Source organism: Myotis nattereri (genome assembly GCF_964212035.1).
Source record: "Myotis nattereri genome assembly, chromosome: 1".
Lineage (NCBI taxonomy): Eukaryota > Metazoa > Chordata > Mammalia > Chiroptera > Vespertilionidae > Myotis > Myotis nattereri.
Window position 1 is genome coordinate 31,497,809 of NC_138075.1, and position 17,613 is coordinate 31,515,421.

A 17,613-nucleotide genomic window follows, 5' to 3' on the forward strand; every position below is an offset into this window, starting at 1 on the left:
GGGAAAGGGGTGTGGAGGTGCAGGAGGAGACTGGAAAAAAATCGTACACTTATGGATGAGGACAGTGGGAGGGGTAAGAGCAGAGGGTGGGGTGGGAACTGGGTGGAGGAGAGCTATGGGGGGAAAAAAAGAGGAACAACTGTAATAATCTGAACAATAAAGATTTAATTAAAAAAAAAAAAGACAAAGGCCTTGTGCCATTGATGCGGACACAGACGAGCATGTTGGCAGAAGATGCTAAAGATGGTCCCCAAAACAGTGATAAAGATTCTCAGTATTTTTACTCTTATCCAAAGAAGATTTTGCTCCCTACACATTGGTCATATTGACAATCAGAAAATTTTAAAAATGAAAAGATTATATGTGCATACACATACGAATGTAGACATAAAATTCCGAAAAGAAACCACCACACCTTGAATTAATACACAAAATACTCAAATCCTCAGTCCTGTTCAGGCAGCAATAGCAATTAGGAGGCGTTAAGAATAGTGCTCATCTAGGTTATGCCACTTAGGTTATGTGCAGAAATGTCCTGGTCCAAGCTGGCTTCTAATGCGAGAGCTTGTTCTAAATGACAGTCTTGAGCTGGGCAGGATGTGTTTCTCTCTGCACTACAGGCAAACGCATTGGCCTGACCACTTCCAGTATTGCTTTCCTGGTTAGTCACCCGCTGCACACACACATCAGCGTGACAATACAGACTGCAGCTACTGCTCTCTCAGCCGGCAGTTGCTAATCGTTCCTCTAGAAAGGACATGTTTCTGCAGTATTCAAGGTGCTGGGCAAACGGGTTATCATTCATACGAAAAAGGAATTTCACAAACCCCAAGGACTGACAAAGATGAACATCAGGACATAGCCAAGCCCCCCGCTCCCTGCGAGGCTGAGGGAACATAGGGGTGCAGGCACTTGCCTGACCCACACTGAGAGCTGAGAGGAGCAGGGTCATATCTTTAATAACAAGCCCACGGGGCCAAAATCAGCAGAGCTCAAAACAGGATTTGGCTTTAATGTTACATACCTTTGTCTCTATAATGGCACCTTCTACCACTTTCTTACTATATGAAAAAAATAATAAAGTTCCAAAAGGAGGGCTATTGATTTCCTTTTCATTGTGTATGAAGTGAGTTTAATATTTCATTCCTATGTGCAGGTAAGTACAATCTGCCGATACATGATCTAAGGGGGAAACCTGGGCACCAGATCAATGCTAACCCTGGGACAAAGTTCAAGCTGCAACTATGCCCTTAAGCATTTTTCCTCCTTTAATATGCTTAAAATCCACAGGAAGGCATTTGATAATTCATCTTTAAGTGTAAATAAATAACCTCACCTTTCACATCTACAGGGTTCATTCACATTTTAAGGGGGAAATTCTTTACTTAAAAACTATGAACTGCCCAAATTTCAGGCATAAGCTCGAGGCCTGTCAAGAAGACCCAGCAGGTGCAGAGCCTCTGTCCTGCCTCATAGCTGTTGGGAGCACAGAGTCAACCTGTGAAAGGTGCCCAATGAATGGCAGTTGTGCTTACAAACAAGCTCTATCACAGCCCATCCACTAGGCCCATCCTGGATTCAGCCAAGGTCACACACACTGGGAAACAGAATTGTTATTCAGCACAAGTAGTCATGCGTCATCCTTGAACTGACACCAGAGGGTCCAAGCAAGAGGATTAATCCTTAACAGGCTCGACTCCGACTATCTCCTCAGCAATGAACTCTGCTCATTTGGCATCTGCCTGTTGGCTTCGCACTCAGTTTAAGACGAGTTGCAGCACTCACTTACCGTTCCAACCAGGGGATACAGAAAACCAGCCCCGACGCTGGCACGGATGTCGCGAATGGGCAGGACGAAGCCGGTAGGCACACCTTTTTGCTCTGGGTTATGAGACAAGGACAGGTGTGTTTTGGCCATGCAGATGGGCAGATGCCCAAAGCCCTGGGGAAAGAAGGGAACAGAAGCGGAGCAAATGAAAAGCTGACACTGCGAGAAAGAGCTTTTGGGTGCGATGGTGTGGATGCTTCAATTTATTTGAAACATTTCAACTCCCCTTATACCCATCTCCACCTCACTGCCTTCTAGCTTAGTGTAAAAAAAAATAAAAAAAATTGCAGGGGTGGCGGGGGCAGAATCTGTTGGGTGAGGGGAGTAAGTACTCAACCATATCCCAAACGTGAGTATTTTATTTTCATCTATATAGCCAATACAACTCAAGGCCAGCTCTCAATACTTTAGTAAGACATTCCACAATTCCTCCTGGCTTTTCCATACACGCATATACCACCTGTGGTGATAAAGAACTTGGGGCTGGATCACCCAATGCACACTCACTATTTCAGAGGAGCAGAGGCTGCTGCCAGAGGAGGGAAAGCAGTGGGTGCTTAGAGGCTGGGGGAACTCGGGGCTTCTTGACTGCAAGGCCTGCTTTATGAACAGCTGAAAGAACAAAACAATCAGACAACTACCTGCTTCGTGTAGACTTCTGCCTTGAGCTGAGCCTCAGGGAGCAATTCAATGTCATCTGCCCCATAGATCTTCTGTGCGATGATCCTGATTTTATCCGCTACGGGGAGCTGATAGACAGAAAAGAGGGGGAGACCATCGCTGGAACATGGGCCCATTCTAGGTCAGAGTCCCTACAAGGGTCAGAAGATGTTTTTATATACATATACAGACACGCAAATAGTTCGAGGTTTATTGGGTTAGAACATTTTCTTTTAATGCCAAGCCCCAGATTTTGTAAGTGGAAAATGTCCCACAGAGGTAGTTTCTCTCTCTGTGTGTGTATTTAGGTACATCACAAACAATATTGATGACTACCCAAGAATAATTACTTCTTTATAAGTAAAAAATAATGTTCTATGACTGGAAAGCAGTCTCCTGTCAAAGCTGTTTATGAAATAAAACCGATATCCATCCACATAACTCCCGGTTTGCATATGAGAAGTAGATGCTATTCTTAATATAACATATTGATTGGTAATTGCTGTTACTTAGAAATAGTTTTAAAAAACAATCTGGTGACTTCTATGGTGACTATGAAATGGGAACAGTGTGAAAGGCTATGCCCTCCGTGGCACCTGAAGCAGAGCGCAGTGGGCAGAGGCCAGGGGTCTAACTGGTGAGGGCCTGGCCCCACTGATTATCCACAACAGGGCGCCTGGCTTCTCACATGCTGCCCAGTGGGGGAATCACAGCAAACAGCAAAGGAACTGGGAAGGAAAGCTACTCAGTGGTAACTTGGATGAGCAAATAACTAAAATTAGTCCATTTATCTGACTCTACTCCCTAGCAACTAAAGCTAAGAGAATGCATTGGGTGAGTTTTATTTTTTGGAAAGGAATAATAATCTATTTTAAAAAAAAAGTTCCTTTTTGAACTAAACAGTGATAATTTATGAAAGGGCTTTGCATAATGGATAGGAATAAAGCAACTATTCAGTTGTGGCTTATAAAGATGCAACAGTGCCCTAACTGGTTTGGCTCAGTGGATAGAGCATCGGCCTGTGGACCGAGAGGTCCCAGGTTCGATTCCGGTCAAGGGCATGTACCTTGGTTGCGGGCACATCCCCCGTAGGGGGTGTGCAGGAGACAACTGATCGATGTTTCTCTCTCATCGATGTTTCTAACTCTCTATGCCTCTCCTTTCCTTTCTGTAAAAAATCAATTAAAAATATTATTTAAAAAATAAAATAAAGATGCAACAGAGATTAGTGTCATGCACCTTGTGACTGGGCTCTATGTGCCAAGGCACATTCAAACTTCTGAAGCAAAAGTACTCTGTGGAAGGGTGATTTAAGACCAACAGATGTGGAATAAGACAAAAAGTGGCAGCCTCCTGTTTTTCAGAGCAAAGTTCCAAACAGAAATGGGTTATAACGAAGCAGGTCTCCTGCTCGCCTTCAAGGCCTGGGGCTCCTAGCAGTAGGCACTGCGGATGGGGGCTTAGAGAGGATGCCTATAAAGGCTTCACATCTGTGTTCATGGCATTTCCTGAAAAGACCATCGGTTGAACAAATTTTCAAGCCCATCTGTGAAACTAAAGCTCCATAGGAAAATGTCCATGTCCACAGGGCATTGTTAATTAACCACCAGTGTATTATATATGCAAGAGGCAAAGAGAAACAAAAGAATGTTAAAATTCAAGAGTAGTAGGGTTTCTTCCTTCTACCTTTGGAAATAACCCTTTATGGCTTTTTTTTTAATGTCAATTTTCGAAAGTCTATGATTATCTTTTAAAAACCAAGCTAAGAACCTGCTTAGAGAATACAAACAGAATTAGCTACCACATCCCAAGTTCCTAATGAAGTTCCTTGTTGTGGGCACACCACTTAATGCCCAATCACATCCTGAAATACATGGACAGAGAAATGAAAACAAAACACAATTCTATAATATAAACAACCTTTCTCTGAACTAACTTTATACTTTACTGTTCACGGGATAAGCAGTGCTTCTGCTTGGGCCAGACATCATGTAGTTTACTCAGTGATGGAAAAAATGCTAAAGCCTGCTGGGGTGCGTGGTTTTGCACCCGAGGGCTTCTCTGAACTTGAGGCAGCTCTGTGCCAGGAAGTGAGAAAACGTATCTGAGTCTTGCTGTAGCCCCGTGTCAACTTGCCCTAATATGGTTGGTGCCTTGGGTTAAAGGCCGTAGTGAATTACACTCTTATATATGACCCTTCCTCCTGCCAGCAGAGGAACTGTGCTGTGAGCCTTTCCAAAAGCTAGGACGTGAGGCAATCTCCCAGGGTCTTCTTGCCTGGAGCCTCACTCTGTGTGTAGGCAGCAATATGAGTTGGTAAGAAAGCTGTCTAGAGTTGAGGGTCCAGGATGTGTAACTCACCTACATGGGAATCAGACCCACAGAGCTGAAGCTGTTAAACACAGGCTCTGAACAGAGGCAGCCACACAGAAACCTCACTGAGCTTTTTGGCTTTTTGCATAGAGCAAGTAACCCACCTTGAGGTCATACAGGAGCCGGAAGCTGCTGGGTGCCTGAGCTGCTTTCTGGACGGCCTGAGCCAGGGCTAGGGCACCCTTGCCCCCTTCTGCCCAGTGAGTACACTTCACGGCGTCGAAAGCCCCATGTTCTCTGGCGAGGCGGCTGACGAGGTCCAGCTCGGCCTCTGTATCTGTCCTGAAAAGGCAGCACTTCATGTTAGAGCCCTGACAGTGCCCGAGGAGGATAGAATCTCTCGTTTTTGCCATTAAAGCCCATGTGAATTACCTGCTGATAAATGGACATTAATCAAGTAATGTTGCTTGGGTCTGAATCCCAGCTCCATGATTTACTACCGAGGTGACTTTCGGCCCGTTACTTAAGCTTTATGTGCCTGGATTTCCACGTGGGTAAAGTGGGAATAATCATAGCACTTATTTCATTTGGGATGTCAATGAGGTTGAGATGTCAAAGTACCCAGACCATTCCAGGTATAGCATAGGAATCAATATGTACTCGCTTTAAAAATATTTTGCTTCCCATTCTGCTGTGATTAGGCCATTATGACAAGACCAAAAACAGCATTACAATATTTACACAACCCACGCAAGTCCTCTCTCGCAGGAACACTTCCAGCTCAATACGTCTGACTCTTTGTCATTACAACGTCCCACCAGGCTCAGAGGAATAATGCAACTCTGTAGGGCTATGATCTCCTGTTAGCTCAAAAGGCCTCTGGACACCAAACAGAACATTTAACGTCAGGTCTATGTGTTATCCACTTCACCCGGTGGAGGGGAGGGGAGGGGAGGGGAGGGGAGGGGAGGGGAGAGGACCCAGGGGAGCCAAATCTGAGCCTGGACCCTCAGTGGGCGAGGTGACGAGTTCCCTGTGCCGTGTGTGGTGCCCGTCAGAGTGCAGGCTCCTTTAATGGCCCCTGAAGCCAGCTTAACAAAGCTGGTAAATGAATCAAAAGAGCTAAAAGCTCCAGGAGACGTTTCCTGACCAGTTTCCACAGTCCCGAGCCGCGGCGCTGCACTTACTTGAATGCATTCACAGCCACCACCACTGGGACTCCAAACATCCTGGCATTTTCAATTTGTTTCTTCAAGTTACTGAAGCCTTTTTCCACCAGCTCCAGGTTCTGTAAAAACAACAGTGAAGGTGTTGGTCCTTCTGTGAGGTCAGAGAGAGCACAGCTGAAGACGGTTCCAGGCCCTTCTTTTTTTTTTTTAAATATATTCTATTGATTTTTTACAGAGAGGAAGGGAGAGGAATAGAGAGCTAGAAACATCCATGAGAGAGAAACATCCATCAGCTGCCTCCTGCACACCCCCTACTGGGGATGTGCCCACAACCAAGGTACATGCCCCTCACCAGAATCGAACCTGGGACTCCTCAGTCCACAGGCCGACGCTCTAGCCACCGAGCCAAACTGGTCAGGGCCCAGGCCCTTCTTAAAGGAGAACCTGTCTCCTCCAGCCTGAGCCACTCCCTGTCAGGACAAGCTGAGAGAGCGCAGTTCAGCGGACGTATCTCCCACCACAGCGAGTGTGCGCTGAGGAGCCGCTAACACTGTGCGGCCTCACCACATGCGCATGGAGTGGAATGGTGCTCGTGCCCTGGCTGTCCTGGCAACACGAGAGCTGCTCTATCTGCTGCCACCACACCATATCTCAACAGCATGCTTGCTGTTTGAAGGGAATCAGATGCCCTTAAATAAATTATGTTTATAGCCCCTATGTTTATAGATTTTATGTACTCATATGATATAATGGCACTCACTAACTCTACTCAGTGTTGCACAGACCCTTCCATCAGAAGACAGAGCCTAGCACAGTGCCTGGTACTTATTGTACAGCTGCTACAGAAAACTTGAGGGAATCAGGGATGCTATCACAGAGGTTTTAAGGAACTTAACCATGAGCCTTTACTGGGGACAACAGAAAACAACATGAAGCCATCTGTAAGAACCAAATAACGTAATTTAAAGGAAAGAAATTAAGGAAACATATGTTTAAATATGTTTCCTGCAGCACTGAAAAACTGCAAATAACACAAACTTTCTTCATAGGGGATTTATAATATACACACTCAATAAATGTTTATCATGGAGATGTTATGAAAAATGAGATAATCTATATGACACGGAACCTGCCAAAAGTGTATTTAGTTGCAAAAGAATGTACTAAATTGCAAAGCAATGGAGACCTTAATTCCATTTTTGGACAAATAGAAAAATATATGTATATATCATGAAGTTTGTTTTAATGTTGAGAAATATACAGAAAATGGTTAAGAAGATTCAAGTTATACATTACATTCTTATACTCTAACTTTTATACAAAGGGTATGATACTAACATAAGCTTAAAAACACATTAAATATTTAAAAAATATGTAGCAGTCATATAGAAAGTGATATACACTGGATCACGAGCAAAACCCAGCAGTAATAGCTCTGGGTTTGGGGATTCCATGAAACAGCAGAAAAAAATAGGTAAAAGTATTAAAACATCTGAGATCCTTATAATCATGATTTATGTTTTCCTTTAATAACTAAAAACCAAGATTAGGATTACTTGATATTCCAAAAAGCACTGCTAATTCTTTACCTCCAGTCACATAAAAACCAATTAATATGTAAGGCTCATTGAGAACAGTTTTAAATAAGTGGAATTTCTTAAATGAAGATACCAGCTGGGCCGTTAGGGGCAGCCATTCTAATCAGACACAGGGAAGGCGGTGGGGTGGCAGTAGGGCCAGAACCGTGAATTGCACTCCCACGCGTGAGTCAGACAAATGACCATAAAAGGCAAATCACAGCTCAGAAGACAGGCAGACTCAAGGCACTGACAATTTTTTCTAGCTGCTTTTGAAATACTTCATTTGGAGCCTAAACAGTGACCTGTATTGCTTGATAATTTAAGTTTCCAAAAAAAAAAGCAGAAAATTTGAATTAGTGATAGCGGCTGACCTTACTATCTCATTCGCAGGCCTCTCTCATAACCACCCCACACTGACTCTGGAGATGTTTCTTTGATGGTAAATGACATAAATATGAAAAGGTTCAAGCTCACAATTGTTTGAGCTCCTGCCTGACGCTACAAACCAAATGGAAATTTTGCCTAGAAAAATAACCAGGATGCTGCAGAAGACAAGACATCCCTAAAAAGGTCCTTGTGTTTGCTTCTGATTGGAATGGCATTTGGCAATCCACCCGGCCAGTCCAGGGAAGACAAAGAAACTTCCAATAGTCTGGAGCAGGGTTTCTCAACCTCATCACTTCTAACATTTTGGGCCAAAGCATTCCTTGTAGTTGGGGCTGCCCTATGCATCACGGAAGGATGTTCGGCAGCATCCCTGGCCTCTACCCACTGAATTCCAGTAGCACTCCCCACAAGTTATTATAATAAAAAATGTCTCTAGACATTGTCAAACATCCCCTGGAAATAAAATTGCTCCCAGATTGAGAAACCACCGCTGATTGAGGGCAGTGGCTTTACTGGTATCCTATGTGGGGCAATTCTGTTCTATGAGGCACTTCTTCCCTACTGCATTTAATCCAATTCTTCGGCACACTGCAGCCTTTTAGCATTCCTGGGAGCAAGCCTGGGTCAGAGTGATAGCCCCACTCATCTCCAAAGGAGCCGGTTGAGATGTGCTGATTCAGCCTGTGGTGCTTTCTAGGTCAAATAATTAGAAATGATTGGAGTTACCTCCTCTATGTACTCCTTGGGAAGAGGCAGTCCGGCAGTAACCTGAAAGGAAAGGAAGCAAAGTCAGAGGCATTTTCTATTTACAATGAACTATCAGCTTCAACTGGCGTGTGCCATGTGTTAAGGCCAGGAGCTGCAGGCTTGGGGATATAGGACAGTTTAGGGTGTTTCCTGCCCTAAGGATTTAGGACATATGACCAATCCTACAGCACAGAACAAAAATGGCTGCTTTGAGAAGAGTGGACCTTTGTGGCCTAAAGTTTGGTGGTGAGAAAGGATGCATCTATGGGGCGGAGGGGAAGGGGAGGGGAGGGAGGATGTAGTCTAGTCAGGGGCAATAACCTCTGAGTGATGCCCACAGCAGAGAGGTGGAAGTGAAGGTTAGTATAGGGAAAAGGCAGTCGTCAGTCCTCCGAAGGCCACCTTGACATGCCCGCCAATGGAGTCTGTGACAAGCCCTGTGCTGGGACCATGAGCTGGTCTGCAGAGCCAACCCACGCCTTTGTGGATCTGAACCGGGATGCAGAAGCAATACCATCAGGAGGGAAACAACACACACAGGTTCTCTTCCTTGATCACAGCGTACTTAAAGGTCTCAGGGTACATAAGCTGTAAGTTCACTGTTAGAGAGGCACCTGGAGGCCTGGCCCTGCTGCACCCACAGGGCTGAGCATGGGGGTGAAGGTGCTGGTCCAGGAACCCCACTGTGGGCCATGGGCAGTGATGAAGCAGGGACCCGAGCCACCTCGTTCTGGCCTTATACGTAGCCCCACGAGGGAATGTGAGCAGCGGGTCTGGCTCCTTGGCAGAGGTGTGTGTATAAAACCCTCCTCAGTGCTGCCCAGGTTAAGGGCCCGGCATATTTTTTAGACCATGAGATGAGGAGAAAGGAAATGAAGGTGCAAAGTTGTGAGGATGAGTGCAGGGGTGCAAGAGAGAAATGTTGGTTATAACTGGGAAGGAAAAGGGAGTCAAGCCATACTGCACTGCTAGCAGAAAGGGGTGTCCTGGGCTAGGGGTGCTTTGTACCTCAGGGACAAGCAAAACTAGAGAGGCGGGGGCTGTGCTATGGCAGCGGTTCTCACAGCGAGGCCTGGAGACCTAGCCTTCCATGGGGTCTCCAAGGTCAAGACTATTTCCACAATAATTCTAAGACATTATAACCCTTTTCACTCTTTCTCTCTCACGGAGTATATAACCGACTTTTCCAAAGACTATGGGACATGGGATATCACAAAAGATCAAATGCAGAAGAAGAGAATCCAGTGGCCTTCAACGAAACCAGATACTGAAGAGATCTGAAAAATGTACAATGTCTGAATTTTGTTTTGGAAAAATACAGTAACTTTTCATTAAAAAAATAAAAAAAAAATTATGTTAATATTAACTCAGCTTTAATTCCTCATGTAATAAATATCAATAGATATAACCCACCTAAATAAAAGTTCTTTCAGGCCCTCATTCATTTTTAGAGGTATAAAGAAGTTCTGAGACCAAAAGGTTTGAGAAGAACTGCTGTAGTGGCCGCTACACTAAGAAACACTGCTTTTTGTTCTGTAGGGGAGGGAGGTCTTCTTTCTCAAGTTAGAGGACCAGCTCCTAGGACGGGAATTGAATTCAAGTAATTTCTGAACACCAGCACCACGTCTTCACATGTAAGTGCCGAAGAAAGGTGCTACAATAACAGGATGTAAAGTGAAATTCCCAACCCATAGGGACTCGAGAAAACACAAGGTTCAGGATGGAGGTGAAATAACCCAGTCCTAACCTGTTTGCATTGCCCACAGGCGAGCATCTCTCCCCTTCTCCCTCCCCCGCCCACCGCAGGATGCTGGTGGTCCCCTCCCCAGAAGGGCTGATCTGTCTCAGCTAAGTAGTTTTGTGGGCTGGCTGCCAGTGTTACTCTTTGGAAGAAAAATGGGACAGATTTTAAAAGAACAGTCTGACCATAAAGGAATTTTTTGAGGGAATAGCAAGCGCATGTCCTTGGAGGCATTTAGATATTATCAGATGTTTTCCTCAGAAAGGTAGGCCATGACGCCAATTTCAGCCCTCTGGAAATGCCGAGAGCTGGTCGTGCAGAGTGATAAGAGGCTACCTGCCTGAACATCCCTTGCTTTTGACACTCTATTAATCATGAAGATAAGAGCTGCTAATGAAGAAACAGGCACAAGCCATGCAGCTTCCCTTTAGCCTTCAGATTATTCCTGACAATCAGACTCTTCCTACTCTTTTTTTTTTTTTTTTTTTTTTGGTTAATCCTCACTCAAGGATATTTTTTCCATTGACTTTTGGAGAGAGTGGAAGGGAGGGAGGGAGGGGAGTGGGAGAGGCAAAGAGAGATTGGTTGCTTGGTTGCCTCCCACACAAGTCTCAACTGGGGTCAGGTATCAAACCTGCAACCCAGGTATGTGCCCTTAACTGGGAATTGAACCTGAGACTCTTCAGTTTGCAGGCTGATGCTCTAACCACTGAGCTACCGACCAGGGTGGACTCTTCCTACTCATGATCCTTACCGTAGGGCCACCTCCGTGCATTTTAAGAGCCCTGACAGTGGCAACAAGCACCACCACGTGAGGGCGGAGACCGGAATACCGGCACTTGATGTTAAAAAACTTTTCCATTCCAATGTCTGCTCCAAATCCTGCTTCCGTCACTGTAAGTAAGGAGAAAAGCAACTGTCAAAATGCTATTTCAACTCCCCTGATGTTAAAAAAACAACAACAAACAAAACAAAAAAACATCTATTCACTGACTGTGCAAAAAGACTCACCTACAAATCCTTCAGGCCCAACAAGCTTGAGTGCAATGCGGTCTGCAATGATAGAGGAGTTTCCGTGTGCGATGTTGGCAAACGGTCCAGCATGAACAAATACGGGAGTGCCCTGTGGAAACCACGACAGTGAATCTGTGAATCCTGCTTCGAAACGGATCCCACAGTCAAGAGGAAAGTTAGTTGGAATCCCAAAGAAAAAGACATCCCGAAAAGTTAAACATGAAGCTGCCTCTTTATGACAGCAATGTCCCAACTGCAACCTCGAGGAAGAATGGGGAGAGACGAGCAGGTAGAAAAGTCTTGACTCCCCAAGGAAAGTGTGGACACAGAAAACTGATCCGAAAGGCTGGCGCCGCTCTGCTCACCTCCAGTGTCTGCATGAGGTTGGGCTTGATCGCATCTTTCATGAGCACGGCCAGTGCCCCACTCACACCCTGTAAAATGAAGGCGCGATGTGTTCACTCCGACCAGCAAAAAACCAACCTTCTAACCCAAAACTCAGCACTCTTAGATCTTCCTTTTTTTAGCCGTCTTAGACCAATTAGTAGTTCTATCTGAACTAGACCATTCAGTTATTTATTTTTTTCTGGATATTCTCTGAATTTGCCAGTTATTTTAAGCAGAGGGAACAGCTAGAATAAAAATGACATTCACATGTAATTCTTGGAAAAAGCATAATTCTGGAAACAAGCATCTCAATCAAGCTCTGCTGCTGCTGGACGAGGGGAATCCATCTAGTTTACATATGCAGATGCTAGTTCTCTGAGTAATGAATTATTTGTAACTTTGGTGTCTGGGCAGAAGTGGCCACAAACCAAATTCAATATGTGTTTCCCAAAGCAAAAACTAAGAATTTACCCAGGAATTCAATACCAACTCTTAAATAGCAGGTCCCTCTTCTAAGCCCTCCAACCACAGCGGAAAAAACTGGTGACAAAGTAAAATAAAACTATAGACCCCATTTATATTCAATTTTGTGAGTTGTTTTTTTTTAAATATATTTTATTGATTTTTTACAGAGAGGAAGTGAGAGAGATAGAGAGCTAGAAACATCGATGAGAGAGAAACATCGATCAGCCGCCTCCTGCACATCTCCTACTGGAGATGTGCCCGCAACCCAGGTACATGCCCTTGACCGGAATCGAACCTGGGACCCTTCAGTCCGCAGGCCAACGCTCTATCCACTGAGCCAAACCGGTTTCGGCGAATTTTGTGAGTTTTGAAGTTCCTGCTGTGGGTGTAAAAATTTAAAACAATTTTCTTTTTTCACACATACTAACTGCGAAAAGAGGATGTTAATGTTTTCCCCCAAGGATCTGGTTCATTGGAATGAGTTCATATTGACATACTGCTTGCTTAATCATAGGCCAACCATATTGGTGTATGTCAACACAAACAGACTTTTAAAAAGTTAATCTAGCCCTGGCCTGGGTGGCTCAGTTGGTTGGAGCACTGTGCCATGCACCGAAGGGTTGCTGTTTGGATTCCCGGTCAGGGCATATGCCTGGGTTCTGTCCCTGGTTGGGGCACATATAACAAGTAACCAATCGACGTTTCTGTTTTACATTGATGTTTTTCTCTCTCCTTTCCTCTCTCTAAAATCAATTTAAGAAATTTAATCTATAAGATCATCTCATTTCAAACCTCATATTATCATGTAGACAGTTCAGAAATAAATCTGAAGTAGAGAACTAACCTTGTAGGACCATCAGATAACTGGAAAATGAATTATTCCCAATGTGTTTATCAGCGTGGATACAGTGGCGGCCAACAAACACATGACAAGTGGCCTCTGTGTAGGGAGGCGTCATGGGGAGAGGCCAGGGTGTGACCCCAAGCTCAGCAACTAAGGGCCTCACTCGGCCTCTGGTGCCCTCTGCAAACTGAAGCCATATACCCACTTCTGTGAATACTCTCAGGTTGAACATGTTGTTCAAACCATCAGAAACCTGTGGTCTATAACTGGACCATACTACCTATTACTCACCATGAAGTACATTTTATAAATTCCCTAATTACCTTGTCAGCAACAAAATCATATCTGGCCCATACGTGGGGGACCTACCAGGTCTTCGGTACTGATGGGCTCTCCTTTCTTGCTGGATGCCACCACCATTTTGCTCAGTCTCTCTCTCATGTCTTCCAGGGAATTGGTGAGAGCCAGGACAGCCATGATTTCACTGGCCACAGAGATATCAAACTGGGTCTGTTGGGAGGAAAGAGACACAACAGGGAAAACTTCGTTAAACCACAACAGTGAACTGCAAAAGTAATCCTTGTTTGCATCCACAGCTTAAACAAAAGCTTAAATGGGTCGAATAACAGTAATACACAGAGAACTTAATGAAAATAATTCTCCCCAACAGAAAAAAATCTGTAATTATTCCAAGACCTTGATTAGTCAAATCTTTAAAATAAACGTTCTAGTAGGACAGTCCTGTGAAAGCAGCTTGTAGTAATGGTTTCCCTAAAATACAACCCGGAAGCTCTTACACCAAGGAGACATACTGCAAAATGGCCACAATTTTAATCAATTTGTATGCACTGATATTCACTTGGGTCTCCACCTCCAGGAAAAAATGCCGGGGGAAAAACACACAGGTGACACATAGGATGTACTGCAAAAGCTGTCAGGAGCGCTCAATCCCACACACCTATTCGCTTCCTCTTTGAAAGGAACAGGCAGAAAAGCACCTGGCAGTACCAGTCGGGTGGGAGCAGATGGAGGAGGACAGAAGGAGCAAGGATGTGGCTCACTGGAACTAATTTACTTAGAAAGGAACAAACAGTTACCGTCCGTGTGTAACCTTTCTCCGTCGGAGCCTGTCCAATTGTGATCTTCCTCAGGAATCTATCATTGGTATCCAACACTACAGCAGAAAGGAAAGACACAGGACAATGCTAGGAAAAGGACCATGAAGTTAAAGGAACCAGCCAAGTTGTAGAGCAACAAGTCCAACTTAATGCCTGTCTATTCATATCTGATTTCAAATCAGATGGCAAAGCTAGAATATGGGTTCAAATGAAGACATGATGTACATATATAGTAAGTGTACAGGAGTTATTTTTAAAGAAACAAATGTGGACTGGCTTGGTTTTATTCTGTCTAGATAACTCAAACAACTAGAAATCTGGAACCTATTCTAAAGCATATTTGAGCTTACAAGAAAAACAGCAGGCCACAGTTGTCAAAAGGCAGAGGTCTGTGTTGTTCTGCGGGATGACTCACTGATCTTACACCATCCTGGGAAACACAAGGGCCATGAGCGCAGGGCCAGGCAAATGCCTTTAGAAGCATGTTGGGTAACAGGCCTGCTCTTCCCTTCAGCACGCTGAGAAGAGTCACCTCCCTTCAGAAGACAGAATAGCTATCCAATTGTATACCCTTGGAGAACATGACAAAGATCAACCAGCTAACTAGTCTTACTTCCGTCTCCCAGGACAAATCACTGTTAACATTTTAGTGTATTTCCAATGTCCTTTTTTTATATGACGCGTCAAACAATTACAAAATACAAAACGGAGACTTGACTTGGGGTGGTGAATACACAATACTAGTGTACAGATGATGTGTTGTGGAATTGTGCACTGAACCCCATATAATTTTGTTAACCAGTGTCACCCCAGTAAATTCAATAAAAAGGAAAAAAAAAAAAGAACAACAATGCGCTAATTACACTCTAAATGGGTCAAAGAGGAGAGGCATTTTTAAGACACTTAATAACATGCCAAATTATTTTCAATAAAAACTAATAAACACCCAAAGCAGTTCTGTATAGCACTCAGAGGGACACACACTCAAACACCCCCCGTTTGATAAATGAAGGATATAATGTGTTGTTAAAGTGTATCCTTATTTAAAAAAAATATACAGTGTCAAGTTCCTTGTGTCTAATTTCTCCGTATAAAATAGCCAGTCAACAGGTATAATCCATTTCCCCCCACTGGTCTGCTTTTGCTTTCTTAGAAAACATAAATTAGACATTAAGCAAAGGAAAAGTGAATGAAATACTAAATTTTCAAAGTGGATCTTTAGCTTATTCCTCATAAAATATTATACTATCTGTCCAAAGCCACTGAAGCAAAAAAAGAGAGAAACATCAGTGTGTTTTTATATGCTGAGACATCTTAAAAATGCCATTAGCTAGCAACAGTTATTGAGCCAATAAAAATCACAAAACAGTCAATAAATTGGCCGTCAGCTGCATTCCGCATGACGATGAAAATTCCTTCCCAGCAGTGATACAGGGTAGATGGATGCACTCTTGGTACAAAATAAAACTCTAAGCTGGGCTAGTTGTACATAGAGAAAAGCAACATATGGCAGTGAAGCCAGGCAACTCACTCATTAAATTGCATGTTTGAACCTTGAAAGCTACCTACTTTGCTATAACAGAGTATAATAAAAAGAGGTGAAACTGAGTAGGCAAGCTAGAGAGTTACAAGAAAAATCAAGTCACTTATGCCAGACAAGGGTTCTGAGAACAAAGGGCAACCTGATTCGAGAAGTGACTGAACGCAATTTTTCTACTTCATGACACTAAAATTTTTTTCATAAAATAAAACTTGCAACATGTTATTTTTGGTTTATGCATGAACTTCTTTGAAACCACCCTCACTCCAATCAACACTGAATAGTCACCAAACGTCCAACTTACCCAAGAAAAGGAGGTTTGAGTACAGCTAATAAGGAGAGAGAGATGGATGGAGGTGGCCAGAAAAATGAGTAAGTCATCATCTTGGTCATGTCTTAACCATAAAAATATCAACATGCAAGCTTCCAGACTTCACATTTTAACAACCCTAACAGAGGGCATGGTGTGTGCAGTATAACCAAAGCAAATGGGGCATGTATATGGCTCTTGTACCTCTTTGCCAAGTTATGGTTTCCGGATCAATATCCAATCTTGCAAATCTGTTTATCTCTTCATCTGTCAGTGTGGTAGGGTCGGTCTTTTCAATGCCTAGTCTCTGAAGAGGCAGTAAAATTAAAACGTAAGACAAACCAAACAAAAGCATAATAAATTAAAAAAATTTTTGATTCCCTGTCTCCAGATAGGGTCTCTTCTCGGAAATAGAAACCGTGTTAAATTCAGAAGGGAAAACTATGATCCTCTTTGCTAAGCCCTGATTTACCAGTCACATGTGTACAAAATATTATTAAAATGCTTGGCCCTGGCTGGTTTGGCTCAGTGGACAGAGCGTCAGCCCTTGGACTGCAGGGTCCCAGGTTCAAGTCCGGTCACGGGCATGTACCTCGACTACAGACAAGATCATGGTCAGGGGCCCTGCGGGAGGCAACCAATTAACGTCTCTCTCTCACATCAATGTTTCTCTGCCCCTCCCTTCTTCCCCTCTCTCTAAAAATCAATGGAAAAATATCCTTGGGTGAGGATTAAAAAAAATTAACACGTTTGTCCCAATAACTGAGCACCAGAGGCATTTTCCTAAACCTAGCCCTAAATAAGCAGTGACCAAGAAGTGTTGTGGCTAATTCAACAACCCCAAACAAGGTGCAAAACTTTTCAATCAGACAATTGAGAAGCCCAGTTAAACACCGATGTGAGAGAGAAACATCAATTAGTTGCCTCGGTACATGCCCTGACCCAGCACTGAACCCACAACCTAAGTATGTACCCTGACTGGGAATCGAACCTGCAACCTTTGGTATACAGGATGACGCCCCAACCAACTGAACCACCTGGCCAGGGCAAATCCTAGAGCTTTTTAAAGGATCATTTAATATAAATGTGGGGACATAAAGCATTAATGCAAGTCAAAATGTTTCAGTGAACAAGTTTTAGCAGTTCAACTTTATAACAATATAAATAAACCTGTTAAATTTTTCTGGACAATGCCAGCATTTGGATTTTTAAAAAACAAGTAAATTTCTTACTGATGGCAACTACCAGTAAATGGTGTTTATAGCATTTTTTTTTTTGATCAAATAGTAGATTCCATCCATTCACTGTACTTTTCTGAGTTGTCCTGTTTCTAGTATCTGTCTTCTGTGCTATTCCTATAAATTTGCTATTAAAACACAATTAGCCAGTGTGGCTCAGTTGGTTGAGCATCATCCCATGCACCGAAAGATTGCCGGCTTGATTCCTGGTCAGGGCACAAACCTAGATTTGGGACCCAGGTCAGGGTGCGTATGGGAGGCAACCAACCGGT

General features: G+C 43.7%; 1 protein-coding gene across 1 annotated transcript in view; it reads right to left on the reverse strand.

Moving 5' to 3' along the window:
- Window positions 1–17,613, reverse strand: part of MTHFD1 (methylenetetrahydrofolate dehydrogenase, cyclohydrolase and formyltetrahydrofolate synthetase 1) — a 56,726-nt gene that overhangs the window by 5,342 nt on the left and 33,771 nt on the right. The window contains exons 16-26 of the mRNA XM_081086070.1: window positions 16,308–16,410; window positions 14,233–14,309; window positions 13,505–13,645; window positions 11,805–11,873; window positions 11,437–11,548; window positions 11,180–11,319; window positions 8,664–8,705; window positions 5,989–6,089; window positions 4,966–5,143; window positions 2,470–2,577; window positions 1,790–1,942 (exon numbers count right to left, since the gene is read on the reverse strand). Of these exons, the coding sequence (XP_080942196.1) occupies window positions 1,790–1,942; window positions 2,470–2,577; window positions 4,966–5,143; window positions 5,989–6,089; window positions 8,664–8,705; window positions 11,180–11,319; window positions 11,437–11,548; window positions 11,805–11,873; window positions 13,505–13,645; window positions 14,233–14,309; window positions 16,308–16,410 (1,224 nt within the window). The remainder of the gene's footprint in view (window positions 1–1,789; window positions 1,943–2,469; window positions 2,578–4,965; window positions 5,144–5,988; window positions 6,090–8,663; window positions 8,706–11,179; window positions 11,320–11,436; window positions 11,549–11,804; window positions 11,874–13,504; window positions 13,646–14,232; window positions 14,310–16,307; window positions 16,411–17,613) is intronic.